This window comes from Pelobates fuscus, chromosome 12 (genome assembly GCF_036172605.1).
Source record: "Pelobates fuscus isolate aPelFus1 chromosome 12, aPelFus1.pri, whole genome shotgun sequence".
Taxonomy (NCBI): domain Eukaryota; kingdom Metazoa; phylum Chordata; class Amphibia; order Anura; family Pelobatidae; genus Pelobates; species Pelobates fuscus.
The window spans coordinates 8,500,641-8,517,596 of record NC_086328.1 but is presented as its reverse complement, the minus strand read 5'-3'; the positions used below and the strand labels follow the sequence as shown (position 1 = coordinate 8,517,596).

Genomic DNA, 16,956 nt, shown 5'->3' with positions numbered 1-16,956 from the left:
AATGCCCCTGTGTTTCCCCTGTCATGGGGGGCCCAAGAGGTGGCCTAATGGCCACCTGATGGACCCCCCCGGCCGGCTCTTGTCTCGCTGTCAGACGCGGCGAGGGAGCTGTGTTCTCTCTGCTCCCTCTCGCCGCGCGCCGTTTGCTGATGCTGGGAGCCGGAATATGACGTCATTTCCGGCTCCCGGCATCAGTAGACAGCCCACGCGGCGAGAGGGAGCAGAGAGAACCAGCTCCCTCGCCGCGTCTGACAGCAAGACAAGAGCCGGCCGCACTGAAGCCCCACTGGACCCCAGGGACAGGTCCACGCCAGCTCTCCAGGTAGGGAGGCTGGGTGGACATTTTTAATTTAAAAATAAATATGCAATAATTCTTGTGTATATGTGTGTGTCTGGGAGTGTATGTATGTATGTATGTGTGTGTATGTGTCTGGGAGTGTGTGTGTGTGTGTGTGTGTGTATGTGTCTGGGAGTGTGTGTGTGTGTGTGTGAGTGTATGTGTCTGTGAGTGTGTGTGTCTGTGAGTGTGTGTGTCTGTGAGTGTATGTATGTGTGTGCGTATGTGTCTGGGAGTGTGTGTGTGTATGTGTCTGGGAGTTTGTGTGTGTGTGTGTATGTGTCTGGGAGTGTGTGTGTGTATGTGTCTGGGAGTGTGTGTGTGAGTGTGTGTGTCTGTGAGTGTATGCATGTATGTGTGTGTGTGTGTGTGTGTGTCTGTGAGTGTATGTATGTGTGTGTGTGTATGTGTCTGGGAGTGTGTGTGTGTGTGTGTGTGTCTGTGAGTGTATGTATGTATGTGTGTGTGTATGTGTCTGGGAGTGTGTGTGTCTGGGAGTGTGTGTATGTGTATGTGTCTGGGAATGTGTGTGTGTATGTGTGTGTGTATGTGTCTGGGAGTGTGTGTGTGTATGTGTGTGTCTGGGAGTGTGAGTGTGTATGTGTGTGTCTGGGAGTGTGAGTGTGTCTGTCTGTGAGTGTATGTATGCGTGTGTGTATGTGTCTGTGTGTGTGTGTCTGTGAGTGTGTGTGTCTGTGAGTGTGTGTCTGTGAGTGTGTGTATGTGTCTGGGAGTGTGTGTCTGTGAGTGTATGCATGTGTGTGTGTATGTGTCTGGGAGTGTGTGTGTATGTGTCTGGGAGTGAGTGTATGTATGTGTATTTGTGTGTTGGTGTCTGTGAGTGTGTATGTGTATGTGTCTGGGAGTGTATGTGTCTGGGAGTGTGTGTGTGTATGTGTCTGGGTGTGTATGTGTGTGTCTGGGAGTGTATGTGTGTGTCTATCTGTGAATTTGTGTGTGTCTTTGTGTGTCTGTGAGTGTACGTGTGTGTCTGTAAGTGTATGTGTGCACCTGAGTGTGTGTGTGTACGTGTTTATATATGCATACAAGTTTTGGGTTTTTTTGGTGGTGGGGTGGGGGTGGAACTCGAGTGAGTTCCCACACTTTATTCCCCAGGACTTGACCCCTGTTTAGAACTTCACTTTTATTTGCTCCAATAAAATAGTCCATGTTTCAGTTTTAACAGCAACTCTTTCATCAAGACTGCCCTGTACAGATGGAAGTTTTGCTGTTGAAACTGAAACGTTGAGTATTTTGTTGGCGCAAATAAAAGTGAAGTTTTAAACTACTTTTGATACTTCTGCCTGATACAGACATATACACAGACATGCCTTAATGAAAGCATGCTTAAAAGGATCTTACACATAACGTAGATGCACCACAGCTACATTCATGGGACCCTCTGTGTTATTTTGGTGTAGAAAGCAATGGACATGGTTTAACATAGCACTTTCTAATGATCTCAAGGACTGTGAGTTTTGTAATTAAGTGCCATGTGTGTACCTGCATGTCTCTGCAGTGTGTCCCTCTCACCCCTCAATGTGTGAATCTGTATTTATGTCCTTGATGTGTCTCTCACCAGGGCTGTATTTACCGCAAGGCGAACAAGGAATTTGCCTTAGGTGGCACTTTCCAGGGGGCGGCAAAATCCGCCGCCCCCAAATGCCCAGGCTAATGCTTTGTTAGCCTTGTTTGATGGGGGCTCAAGAGGTGGCTGGATGGCCGCCTTTGGGCCCCACCCCCTGGGCAGGCAGTCATTTGTTTTCCAGGTGGGCCGCGAGGGAGCACTTTCCCCTGAGCTCTTCCTGCTCAGCTGCCTCGCACAACCCACAGTGATGCCGGGAGCCGGAAATTGATGTCACTCCGGCTCCCGACATCACTCTGAGATGCACAAGGGAGCTGAGCAGGAAGAATAGAGCTCATTTGCCGCCTACTTTGGCTGCCCGCGTACACACACGCCGAGCAGCCCCACTGGACCCCAGGTAATCCACCCAGCTCTCCTAAAAGTAGGGAGACTGGGTGTCTCTAGCCTTTGATCGCTCTTGGGCACAATTCTGGGCGAAGCTCGCTGAACAGGCACAGAGATGGGCAATCGTGGACCCCGGCAACAATAGCACCAAAGCCTGCACCACAACGTAATGCCAAAACCATGACCATACTTAAGAGACAGAGGAATGCGTGGAGGCCTCCACGTCCCCAAAAATCCCGTCCTACTAGCAGTTACATCACTTACCTGGAACTCTGTTCACGCTGGTGGGTACACCCACACACATCTCTCAGCCTCGGATAGCGAGTACCCCATGGAGGCACATGCTGCCAAAATGCCGGCAAAAACTCTTAGTGATCCAGCCCAGACCACCCACATCACTCACACACGAGAGACACAGTCTGCCCTGGCGTATGTCCGAAGGAGAAGAAGCAAATAACACTCCCGAAGTGGAAGCCATCCATCACTGTCAGCACGAACAGTGCACACTGAGGCACAGCAGCGATCTAGCACTGGGATCCCAGACCTGCCGGAGATACTGGGGGAGGCCCTGATCGTGGAATGTCACTTGGCCCTCCAACTCACCTCGAGGGCCTGCGGTATCTCTCCGGGTTGCAGGACAGTATACTACACATGGACGGTATCGGCTGAACTGTGTGGCCATCCACCCCGCCCTTTAACCATTGCATTTGTGGGGGAAAGTCACTGCTTTCTGCCTCTTCTTTACAGTTATTGAGTACGCTACATCATATCACTTACTTTACTTTATTTAAATAATAACCAGAAACTCTGTATCTCCTACGGCACTATATCCTACTGTGCTGTTTTTCCCATTACATGCACCAATGCACATTCTTGTTCCTGTCATATTAGTTTGTTTCTCAACTTAAAAACTTATGTTTTTACTCCTTAGTCACGCCTATTAACGCTGCAGCGGTGACTTACCTATCCTTGCCTAGCAATGTGTTATGTTCAGTCCATTATATATATCATTGATGCTCAAGCATCTACATCTCATTTGTGCAAACCTAAGTTTTTAATATTCCAGATATATAACAATGACTACCTTCTGTTGAGCCAATCCCAGGCCTCACATCAAGACATGTTAATGCATCTACATCTGGAATGACTAGTCAATTTCACATGCCTGCTAGCATATAGTGTCCTCACTAAATATGTTTGGGTAGTCTGTCTGTCATACCAAGTATGCTAATCTCTATCTCTAACCCTACGAATATCAGTGTCTTAGTTACAATATCGGACAACTAACTATATACAGTAATTTCCTTAGACACGTTAAACTTAACTGGATTCCGAATCTATTACAAACATTGTGCTAAATTATTCTGAATGCCTCATAAGCTTATTTTGTTATATCTGGCACACACACACAAAAAAATGTGTGTTAGTTAACAGGAAAAGGTGTGGCCTTGGCAGGAAGGGGTGGGTAAATGTAAATTAGGGGGTGCCCGAGATCTGAATGCCTACGGCAGCACCAATCCAAAATACACCACTGTCTCTCACTCTGCTATGTGTTTTCCAGTTTGCAAATTATGGGCGCTTCCATGTGTGTGCCTCCCTTGCTCAATGTGTGCACTTGCATCTCTCTGCATATTGATTTCTTTCTCTGTGTTTCCAATCTTTCTTTGTCCATTTATTTTTAGAAAAATTATACAAAAAGAAATCGATAAAAATGGTTACATGTGATTAGTGAGTTTACAACTGTGTCAGAATTCGAAAAGAAGTATACCTCTGCTATCGGAATATGTTAAATAAGCACATCTGGCTGTTACTGGCTACATTTAAGGTATTTCAATAAAAATTGTTCATCGTTTGACTTAAAGTCTTACCTCACGATCCAGCAGTTGTGGGGACACGACTGTAACGATATCTCCCTTTTCAGGGTCAATGTAGAACATGTTCGGAGATGGTTTGTCTGGAACTTGTTTGAGGATATTGTAACGCAGGACAGCATTATCTGTTGTGGGGTCATCCGCATCAAAAGCCACCATGTGCATTACAGTTGTCCCTATACAAAAATAAGCAAATAAATTGGTTAGTTTATTTGTGCAGAATGCAAACATATTTCCTGTTTCCATTTTTTTTGCATGATACAATAAGCATGGACTGTGTCATCCAGTGGGTACTTTTGGCTTTAATGTTTATTGGGCAGCCCAGGAAGCTGCTCCATACATGTCTTACATACAGCAACGCAGACATGGCGTCAATCTGTAACGTGATCTTATAGCACAGTACACAAATATATTTGATTAAAAAAAAGATCCTCTGTAAATAAATTCCATCTCTTAAGCTTTCCTGAATCATATAATTTTATCTATGGAAAAAGATGTGACCAGTAGTATTATGGCAGGCAGAGCCCCATGGCGGTTGCAGTTGGCATACTTTGATCATAGAGGCACTGGCACAATGAGCTCTAGTGTTTTAGTCGAGGGAATATTTTAGAAAGTTGTATCCCACATACCCGCTTTGTAATACATTGCAGAAATCCAATCTGCCCCATGGATCACTACTCTATCTGATAGCAGAGAGAAATCAGACGGCAATGTCCTTAAAGAGACTATTTAGCATACTACCAAACAAAATGCTGTTTAGGTACAACAAAACACGTTTGTTGAACGTTTACGCCTGCTACCCAGCCGCTTTCCATTAAACTTGTGATACAATCTTTTGCAGAATAAAATAAGCCTCATCCATATAAATTTAGGAAAAACTTGCCACAAAAATTCAGCATGATTGAATAAGCTATTTTATATTCTGCGTCGTGTCATTGTTATTTGCCAAAACTCAGCTCTTTCACTGTTTGTGGAAAAGTAAGAAAAATTTTATGTATGAGAAACATCGATAAAAGATTGATAAAAGACGAACATGAGGATTCTGTTAGAGTGTGATCTGAGTGACCAAAACATCTTTCATCACTCTCTCCTCTCTTAGCATCCACCACACTCCCCAGTGTCTCTCACACTCTCCTCTGTCCTCACTCAGTGTCTCTCCCACTCCCCACTGTCCTCACTCAGTGTGTCTCACACTCTCCACTGTCCTCACTCAGTGTCTCACACTCCCCACTGTCCTCACTCAGTGTGTCTCACACTCTCCACTGTCCTCACTTAGTGTCTCTCCCACTCCCCACTGTCCTCACACAGTGTCTCTCCCACTCCCCACTGTCCTCACTCAGTGTGTCTCACACTCCCCACTGTCCTCACTCAGTGTGTCTCACACTCCCCACTGTCCTCACTCAGTGTGTCTCACACTCTCCACTGTCCTCACTTAGTGTCTCTCCCACTCCCCACTGTCCTCACTCAGTGTCTCTCCCACTCCCCACTGTCCTCACTCAGTGTGTCTCACACTCTCCACTGTCCTCACTTAGTGTCTCTCACACTCCCCACTGTCCACACACAGTGTCTCTCCCACTCCCCACTGTCCTCACTCAGTGTGTCTCACACTCTCCACTGTCCTCACTCAGTGTCTCTCACACTCCCCACTGTCCTCACTCAGTGTGTCTCACACTCCTCACTGTCCTTAAAGGGAAACTCCAGTGCCAGAAAAACGATCCGTTTTTCTGGCACTGGAGGGTCCCTCTCCCTCCCACCCACCAATCCCCGGTTACTGAAGGGGTGAAAACCCCTTCAGTGACTTACCTGGGACAGCGGCGATGTCCCTCGCCGCTGTCTCCGCCTCCGCGACGCTCCTCCTAGTGATTACGTCGGCCGGTGGGCGAGACTAATCTCGCTCACCGGCCGAGGAGACCTAATGCGCATGCGCATTACGTCTCCCCATAGGAAAGCATTAAAAAATCATTTCAATGCTTTCCTATGGGGTTTTGAGCGACGCTGGAGGTCCTCACACAGCGTGAGGACGTCCAGCGACGCTCTAGCACAGGAAACCTGTGCTAGAACCCAGGAAGTGACCTCTAGTGGCTGTCTAATAGACAGCCACTAGAGGTGGAGTTAACCCTGCAATGTAAATATTGCAGTTTATGAAAAACTGCAATAATTACAGTTGCAGGGTTAAGGGTAGTGGGAGTTGGCACCCAGACCACTCCAATGAGCAGAAGTGGTCTGGGTGCCTGGAGTGTCCCTTTAACTTAAACAAATCTATTGTACATAAGGCATGCTATGTAGGAGAATAGATAGAATATATGATTTAAATTAAAGGAACAGTATAGTCACCTAAATGACTTTAGCTAAATAAAGAAGTTTTAGTGTATAGATCATTCCCCTGCAATTTCACTGCTCAATTCACTGTCATTTAGGAGTTAAATCACTTTGTTTCTGTTTATGCAGCCCTAGCCACACCTCCCCTGGCTATGATTGACAGAGCCTGCATGAAAAAAAAAAAACTGGTTTCACTTTCAAACAGATGTAATTTACCTTAAATAATTGTATCTCAATCTCTAAATTGAACTTTAATCACATACAGGAGGCTCTTGCAGGGTCTAGCAAGCTATTAACATAGCAGGGGATAAGAAAATCTTAATTAACCTCCCTGGCGGTATGATTATGTCAGGAATTTTGTACCAAAAGCGGTACAATTTTTTTGCATTTGAATTACCCGCCCAGTTCCGCCCCCATGTCAGGCATGTCAATCAAATTTTAATTAATCAAATCACATAATTACGTTAAAAGATTATTTAAATATACATGTAGAATTTTAATATATATGCATTTATAGGTATTTAAATTCTACGTGTATACTAATGTAATCTTTTATGTAATTATATGTATTTATCTATATATATATATATATATATATATATATATATTTGCGCTTATTTGTATTATATATATATATATAGATATATATAGAATGTCATTCTAAGTGTATTTTGTTACGATATATATATATATATTAATAACAAAATACAGTTAGAATGAAATTACATATGCATATATAATTTATATTAAATTTTGTTTCAATATTTTATTTATTTATTTTATTATTTTATTTATTTATTATTTTAATTATACATATTTATATATAATATATATATATATATATATATATGTACATCTATTATATATATATTATATATACATATTATATATATATATATATATATAAAAATATATTTAATTTATTTTTACACTTGTCTTTTTTTATTTTTTTTATACTTCCCACCAGCAGGGGGACTGTCTGATATTTCAAACAGTCCCCCTGCTGGCAGATCCACAGCCAGCTATAGAGGGACATGTGATCGCTCTTTGAGAGTGATCACATGGCCCCCGGGGGCCTGATTTGCCGTGGGAGGACTGCCTGGGCTGTGAGGCAGTCCTCCCGAAGCGGATCGCGGCGGAGGTAAGTAAATCTTATCTACCCCGAGCGTGACTCGGGGTTACCGCTTCTGGCAGCGAAAATTAACCTCGAGTCACGCTCGGGAATACCGCCAGGGAATTTAAACAGAACTTGCAATAAAGAAAGCCTAAATAGGGCTCTCTTTACAGGAAGTGTTTATGGAAGGCTGTGCAAGTCACATGCAGGGAGGTGTGACTAGGGTTCATAAACAAATGGATTTAACTCATAAATGGCAGAGGATTGAGCAGTGAGGCTGCAGCGGCATGTTCTATACACCAAAACTGCTTCATTAAGCTAAAGTTGTTCAGGTGACTATAGTGTCCCTTAACGTTTGACAACACATGGCTGTATGAATAGACCCTGAACCTATTGTCGAAACAATGCTTCATCTTCAAAAACACAGCAAGAAACACAGCCGGGCAAAGGGAAGCTTAGAGGGATAGAGGGGGCCATGGAATAGCCAAGATGAAGCCCAGTCCAATCCCCTCATCTATAGTCACTTGGGGGTCCGCCTGCAGGATGTGGGGAGCGGTCACCTGACAGCCCTGACCATTGGACACCTGACACTGCTTTCTGGCTTCATTGCTCCTCTGTGAATAAAGGCACCCATGCCTTCATAGAACTCACAGATTCCTGTGTCACTTTCAGGCACCTGAGAAGGACATGTTTGCAAGGGGTTACCACTGCAATCGAGTTCCTCTCCAAGCAAACCAACCGGTAGGTTGTCACAAGTGTATGGGGGAGATCCACAGCAATAACATTCACAGTAATGTGCAGTATGTGTGTATTATTATTATACAAATCGTCATACAGCACCCCCATACTGGTATGCAGCCCTCCCCCAGCCATATCATGGTATTATTATTATTATACAAATCGTCATACAGCACCCACATACTGGTATGCAGCCCTCCCCCAGCCATATCATTGTATTATTATTATACAAATCGTCATACAGCACCCCCATACTGGTATGCAGCCCTCCCCCAGCCATATCATTGTATTATTATTATACAAATCTTCATACAGCACCCCCATACTGGTATGCAGCCCTCCCCCAGCCATATCAATGTATTATTATTATACAAATCATCATACAGCACCCCCATACTGGTATGCAGCCCTCCCCCAGCCATATCATTGTATTATTATTATACAAATCGTCATACAGCACCCCCATACTGGTATGCAGCCCTCCCCCAGCCATATCATTGTATTATTATTATACAAATAATCATACAGCACCCCCATACTGGTATGCAGCCCTCCCCCAGCCATATCATTGTATTATTATTATACAAATCGTCATACAGCACCCCCATACTGGTATGCAGCCCTCCCCCAGCCATATCAATGTATTATTATTATACAAATCGTCATACAGCACCCCCATACTGGTATGCAGCCCTCCCCCAGCCATATCATTGTATTATTATTATTCAAATCATCATACAGCACCCCCATACTGGTATGCAGCCCTCCCCAGCCATATCATTGTATTATTATTATACAAATCATCATACAGCACCCCCATACTGGTATGCAGCCCTCCCCCAGCCATATCATTGTATTATTATTACACAAATCGTCATACAGCACCCCCATACTGGTATGCAGCCCTCCCCCAGCCATATCATTGTATTATTATTATACAAATCGTCATACAGCACCCCCATACTGGTATGCAGCCCTCCCCCAGCCATATCATTGTATTATTATTATACAAATCGTCATACAGCACCCCCATACTGGTATGCAGCCCTCCCCCAGCCATATCATTGTATTATTATTATACAAATCTCCATACAGCACCCCCATACTGGTATGCAGCCCTCCCCCAGCCATATCATTGTATTATTATTATTATACAAATCGTCATACAGCACCCCCATACTGGTATGCAGCCCTCCCCCAGCCATATCATTGTATTATTATTATACAAATCGTCATACAGCACCCCCATACTGGTATGCAGCCCTCCCCCAGCCATATCAATGTATTATTATTATACAAATCTTCATACAGCACCCCCATACTGGTATGCAGCCCTCCCCAGCCATATCAATGTATTATTATTATACAAATCTTCATACAGCACCCCCATACTGGTATGCAGCCCTCCCCCAGCCATATCAATGTATTATTATTATACAAATCGTCATACAGCACCCCCATACTGGTATGCAGCCCTCCCCCAGCCATATCATTGTATTATTATTATACAAATCTTCATACAGCACCCCCATACTGGTATGCAGCCCTCCCCCAGCCATATCATTGTATTATTATTATACAAATCGTCATACAGCACCCCCAGACTGGTATGCAGCCCTCCCCCAGCCATTTCAATGTATTATTATTATACAAATCGTCATACAGCACCCCCATACTGGTATGCAGCCCTCCCCCAGCCATATCATTGTATTATTATTATACAAATCTTCATACAGCACCCCCATACTGGTATGCAGCCCTCCCCTAGCCATATCAATGTATTATTATTATACAAATCGTCATACAGCACCCCCATACTGGTATGCAGCCCTCCCCTAGCCATATCAATGTATTATTATTATACAAATCGTCATACAGCACCCCCATACTGGTATGCAGCCCTCCCCAGCCATATCATTGTATTATTATTATACAAATCTTCATACAGCACCCCCATACTGGTATGCAGCCCTCCCCCAGCCATATCATTGTATTATTATTATACAAATCGTCATACAGCACCCCCATACTGGTATGCAGCCCTCCCCCAGCCATATCATTGTATTATTATTATACAAATCGTCATACAGCACCCCCATACTGGTATGCAGCCCTCCCCCAGCCATATCATTGTATTATTATTATACAAATCTTCATACAGCACCCCCATACTGGTATGCAGCCCTCCCCCAGCCATATCATTGTATTATTATTATACAAACCGTCATACAGCACCCCCATACTGGTATGCAGCCCTCCCCCAGCCATATCATTGTATTATTATTATACAAATCGTCATACAGCACCCCCATACTGGTATGCAGCCCTCCCCCAGCCATATCAATGTATTATTATTATACAAATCGTCATACAGCACCCCCATACTGGTATGCAGCCCTCCCCCAGCCATATCATTGTATTATTATTATTATACAAATCGTCATACAGCACCCCCACGCTGGTATGCAGCCCTCCCCCAGCCATATCAATGTATTATTATTATACAAATCGTCATACAGCACCCCCATACTGGTATGCAGCCCTCCCCAGCCATATCATTGTATTATTATTATTATTATACAAATCGTCATACAGCACCCCCATACTGGTATGCAGCCCTCCCCCAGCCATATCATTGTATTATTATTATACAAATCGTCATACCGCACCCCCATACTGGTATGCAGCCCTCCCCCAGCCATATCATTGTATTATTATACAAATCTTCATACAGCACCCCCATACTGGTATGCAGCCCTCCCCCAGCCATATCATTGTATTATTATTATACAAATCGTCATACAGCACCCCCATACTGGTATGCAGCCCTCCCCCAGCCATATCATTGTATTATTATTATTATACAAATCGTCATACAGCACCCCCATACTGGTATGCAGCCCTCCCCCAGCCATATCATTGTATTATTATTATACAAATCATCATACAGCACCCCCATACTGGTATGCAGCCCTCCCCAGCCATATCATTGTATTATTATTATTATTATACAAATCGTCATACAGCACCCCCATACTGGTATGCAGCCCTCCCCCAGCCGTATCATTGTATTATTATTATTATTATACAAATCGTCATACAGCACCCCCATACTGGTATGCAGCCCTCCCCAGCCATATCATTGTATTATTATACAAATCTTCATACAGCACCCCCATACTGGTATGCAGCCCTCCCCAGCCATATCATTGTATTATTATTATACAAATCGTCATACAGCACCCACATACTGGTATGCAGCCCTTCCCCAGCCATATCATTGTATTATTATTATAATACAAATCATCATACAGCACCCCCATACTGGTATGCAGCCCTCCCCCAGCCATATCATGGTATTATTATTATACAAATCTTCATACAGCACCCCCATACTGGTATGCAGCCCTCCCCCAGCCATATCATTGTATTATTATTATACAAATCATCATACAGCACCCCCATACTGGTATGCAGCCCTCCCCCAGCCATATCATTGTATTATTATTATACAAATCGTCATACAGCACCCCCATACTGGTATGCAGCCCTCCCCCAGCCATATCATTGTATTATTATTATACAAATCTTCATACAGCACCCCCATACTGGTATGCAGCCCTCCCCCAGCCATATCATGGTATTATTATTATACAAATCGTCATACAGCACCCCCATACTGGTATGCAGCCCTCCCCCAGCCATATCATTGTATTATTATTATACAAATCGTCATACAGCACCCCCATACTGGTATGCAGCCCTCCCCCAGCCATATCATGGTATTATTATTATACAAATCGTCATACAGCACCCCCATACTGGTATGCAGCCCTCCCCCAGCCATATCATTGTATTATTATTATTATAATTATACAAATCGTCACACAGCAACTCCATACTGGTATGCAGCCTGGTGGCACTACTGGTAAACCACTGGTAGCTGTACAGAGCTTGGTTACCACTATTTGACTAGTACCTTTTCTAGATTTTATTTTAAGTTATATGTCTGGTAGTCCTGGCAGATCCAGAGCCTACCATGCAAACAAATTCAACCCCGTCCCTGCTGCCTCCATGTGTATGACATTTCCCTGCAGATGCCAGTGAACACCCAGAACAGGGCCATGCATTACTCTGGGCATGTAAGCACTGCAGAGGTAAGTGTGTTTCAGCAGCTTTCATTGGAGTGAGAGAATGACAGCCCCGCTATAGGCTCTTTCTGTACACTAGGCATAATAGTAAAAACTACCCCAGAAAGGAATAATCGGTGGATTACGGAGATCCAATATCAGGCTGGATGAGCAGACCACATATTATATAAAGCTTAATTGATTGAGCTCATATTGATTGCCAAAGAGACACTATGGAAATGACATATAATGCTGCTCTTCCTGATCACACTTCCTGCTGGATAGTGGAGTTTTATGAAGGTTATTTGACCATGAAGAGGCGCGTTAATTATAAGTTTATTTTCAGAAGGATTGTGACGGGCTGCACAGTGTGCGCTATACACACAGATACAGCACATTTATTTAACAAGCCTGATTAATATGCACATGTACAGTTGCACAAAGCATCACATTAGCTTCATGTAGGGTTGTGAATAGGGCTCCTGTTGCTCGCCAGTTTGAATCATTTTGTGAGTCATTATATACGGGAAGAGCTGCTGTGTTGGTGACCCTTCAAACTGGTGAAAATGAGAACTGAACGTTAAACAGCCATATAAATGTTTTATTTCTTTATCTTAATGAGCTACGGGCACCTACTTTTATTTTATACAGTTTATATATGTATATTGTTTTTCTGTATCAATCTCACGCTGCCAGTGAGAGGGCAGAATGTACCCTAAGGTCACTCTCACCGGCCGAAGTGCATGGGCGGGTAGCGTTCACAGCAGCCTTTAATCTCTCCAATAAAGCTGGACGGACGTGGGATAACAGTGGTACGGATGTGTGTTCAGTGTAGAACAATAGCAATGCACAGTAAATTAAGCAGTGTTTTTTTAAAAGCAAGGTTTTTGTGAAGCTGTGACACGAGTGTAGTGTTTATAATATCATATTAATAATATTAATATGACCTTGGCCTGCTATGTACTAACCGACTGGATGGAACATAATCTCATCACATCGGTCTGGTGCAAAATAAATAAACTGCAAAACATTCTCGCTGTCAGATTCACTTTCCAACTCTTGCTTCACCACTTTCACTATTTCAGGATTGGATTTACATCAGAAGTTCCCATGCTCACCTTTTCTCCAAATCGAATTAAAGGAACACTCCAAACACCATAACAGCATGCAGTGCCACGAGGCCCCTCATTGTAAGTGATATTTTTACCTGTGGGTACCTCCTCTTGGCAGCCCAGCCTCAGCTCACTCAGGCGGAGAGGTTCCATCTCTCACTGATGCTGTAGTGGAGGTGGGGGCACCGCAAAGTCAAAGAATTCTAGGGGGGGGGGAGTAACCATAACAACTACAGACAGGCAGACAAACCATTCCTGACATGTAAATTGCCCTTTATAAGAAGCATATATTACTGTGGTCATTTTTAAGAAAACAAAACGATATTATTTGCATAGTTAAAACATATTTTCTGCAACGCTTTGCAATTAAAGAACCGGGTTATTGACAGACAAAAGCCCTGCTCAATATTTGTGACTGCTGAATATTGTTACAAAACAACTTACACTGCGATCACATCCTATTAAATATTAATTCCTTAAAGGAAGATCCTTTCAGGCAGTCACATTAACACATCTAACACTGCACACCGTGGCTGTATCTGGATTCGTCCAGAGTGGTACTAAGCAGCATTAAGTAATTCAATGCTACTTCTCTCCTGGGAGGCCACTCTGCAGTTATGTATCTATTGATTCCACTCCACAAGGTGGGAGGGGGGAATTTTTGTGACTGATCGTTGTAATGTTGTAATGTCAGACTAAAGATATGTACGTGAGGAGGAAAAGACAAGGTCACCAACAAGTAGAATTGACCCCGACATTGAATCTGCCAGGAGTTTGTATGAAAAAAAAGGGAACAAAATAAACAAGTGCACAATCCTGCTTAGACAATCAAACCCATAATAAACGTAACAAGTCCAGCGAGGTTGTATCACATTACTTGCCATAACTAACACCATAACATATATTTGCAATCGTTTATATTCAATCACCCTTTCTGTGATGAAATAATTGTTTATAGGTTTATACTATTAATATAATAAGAGAAGAGTCCGCGCTAATTCACAGGTGGGCAGCAACCCTAGAGCTGGTGATAGCTCTCATAAATGTGAGTTTACTACGATCTTTCCCGTATTAGTGTATATATTGATTTTACATATTGCACTATTGGCTCCCTTCACTTTTGTCTTTCATTTAAGTGGATTTACCTGGATCAAGATATTGTGGATACCACTGCTGAGGCACCTTACTTAACATTGGATTAAGTGAAACCCTTCCATTAGGACTTTTTTTTACTGTGACTTATTATATATTTGGACTTCCATCTAACTCTTTTATTTCTGGTTATTGTACTTGGCGCAGCCCTTACTTCATTTTATTGCTATTTTTCATAATATTAATATGTCATATTTATATTAGATTGTAAAATAAATCCAACATAAAAAGCAGCTGGAAAGATACTGATACAATTGAAAGAAAAAAACAGCTTAAAAAATGTTTTTGTTTATAAAATGTCCTGACCGAAAAAATAAAAAAAATAATAGAATAAATAATTGCTCATCATTTTAGAGAAATTAGCCTAAAAAATGTTTGCAATCTCTGCAAAGAAAATATATCTTAAAGGTACAGAGCGTTAATGCGTGTTAGAGCTATGATCTATTTTCAGGTGAAGGGTATAGAAATCTCAATTTATTAAATTACAGGAAGACATAGAACCACGGGTTACACAGAGCAAGAGGATTGTGCATTTATCATCATTAGTGATGTTATTATAGTGGGGAAGATATTATCGGGGTGATGGTACACAGATGGGGAGCAGGGGAACAGACAGATGAGGAGGTACAGATGGCAAATTAAGCATAGTTTGATGCTTTTCACTTACATTGTAGGACCGTGTGAGGCCTTTCAAGGCATCTTAGTTTGATTCCCGTCATAAGAAAGTTTTTTTTAATCAACTCCTACCATAATCCCATACATTTATGGTAATTACAGGTTCCATTTTTATGTCTTAAATATCTTCACAAGAGATAACATCTGTTTAATAATTATCCCATGTGCTAAACTGTATCTTTCAGAAAAAAAGGAGAAGTTCATTGTGTTTTCCAACAGGCTAAAACTAGCCAGAAACTGTAATAATTTGACATGACTTGACAAAGACTGACTGACCCCTTGGTGGGGTATTTATTTATAGCTTGAAGTGTCTTGTTTTTTTGTCTGGACATGCACAATCTTCTGGTCTTTGCTCGCTGGGCTTTATTTCTCCACCAAATGTAATATTTAAATGAAAAATTTAATTGAGCAGCAATATAGTAGTTTTACTTCCAGAGATTGTGAACTAGTCTCCTTTAACCAGATAATGGTAAAATGTTGCTAGTTGTATGTTCGAATTGTGGCTGCTTTAAGTTATCATTCTATGGGCCAACAATAAAGCAAAAAGAATGCACCACAAATGTGTATCAATTAAGCAATACAGACACACTTTTACACGTTTCTAACTTGGGAAGTGAAGCAATTAAGATTTTCTCATTAGATGCAAGTGGCCCACTAACAGAATAGATTGGCGAACAGGTATTAATGAATAATGCAATGTTTCAGTGAAAGAAATGACACACTTTTCCGCTGTTCTATCAGTTTGCTTATTTTCAGTTAATTATATTTTACTGCAGGGCGAGCTAACAGTAAACAGGATGATTTGCTAAAAACAGGCAATTTTTTCTCTATTATCCCCTTTAAAATTAAAGTTTACATTCTGCTAATTTAGGGCAACTTTTTGGCATGTTTTTAATTCACTGCAGATTACTGGTAGGATTGCTGCTGGCTTTATCCCCAATGGTGTTTGGCTTTATTGACAAGAGATTGCAAAATGTATGCAAAAATCTGTTTTACTTAAAGGAACACTCCAAGTTTCATACCAGTAGTGGTTATGGTGCCAGGAGCGTCCTGGCAAACTTCCAGAGTAAGTACTAAGCAGTGTTAATTTTGGTGGCAAATTTCAATTTAGTTTTAGTTATAATTTTTTGACCCAAAAACCATTTTAGTTTTAGTCGACTAACTCTACTGGAGATTTTAGTCAACACAACTAAAATCCAATGGATTTAAATAGTCATCAGAATTGTTTTAGTTTTAGTCAACTAAATCTCAAAAAAATGAGTCGACTAAAATTTGACTAAAATGGTTAGTCGACAAAATTAACACTGGTAGTCAGATAGTTTTAGGACAGTTTAATAACATACCTGGGTCCTGCCAGACGCGTGCAACCACTTCTCCTGCTGGTAGAACCTCCTGCAAGGAGTTTGCCTTTAGCGCTACTGAGGAAACCCTGCTATTTATGGTCACATCCACTGGCTCTCAGCCAACAAGTGTGGGGACCCTGTACAGTTGGGCTTAGCTCAGTGACAGCTTCCATCAGGAATGGAGGCAGTGATGGGA

The 16,956-nt window shown here is 42.3% G+C and overlaps 1 protein-coding gene across 2 annotated transcripts in view; it reads right to left on the bottom strand.

The window, feature by feature from the left end:
* Positions 1–16,956, bottom strand: part of CDH13 (cadherin 13) — a 535,505-nt gene that overhangs the window by 143,517 nt on the left and 375,032 nt on the right. For both annotated transcript variants that reach the window (XM_063437863.1, XM_063437864.1), the window contains exon 7: positions 4,175–4,353. In XM_063437863.1, coding sequence (XP_063293933.1) covers positions 4,175–4,353 — 179 coding nt within the window. The remainder of the gene's footprint in view (positions 1–4,174; positions 4,354–16,956) is intronic.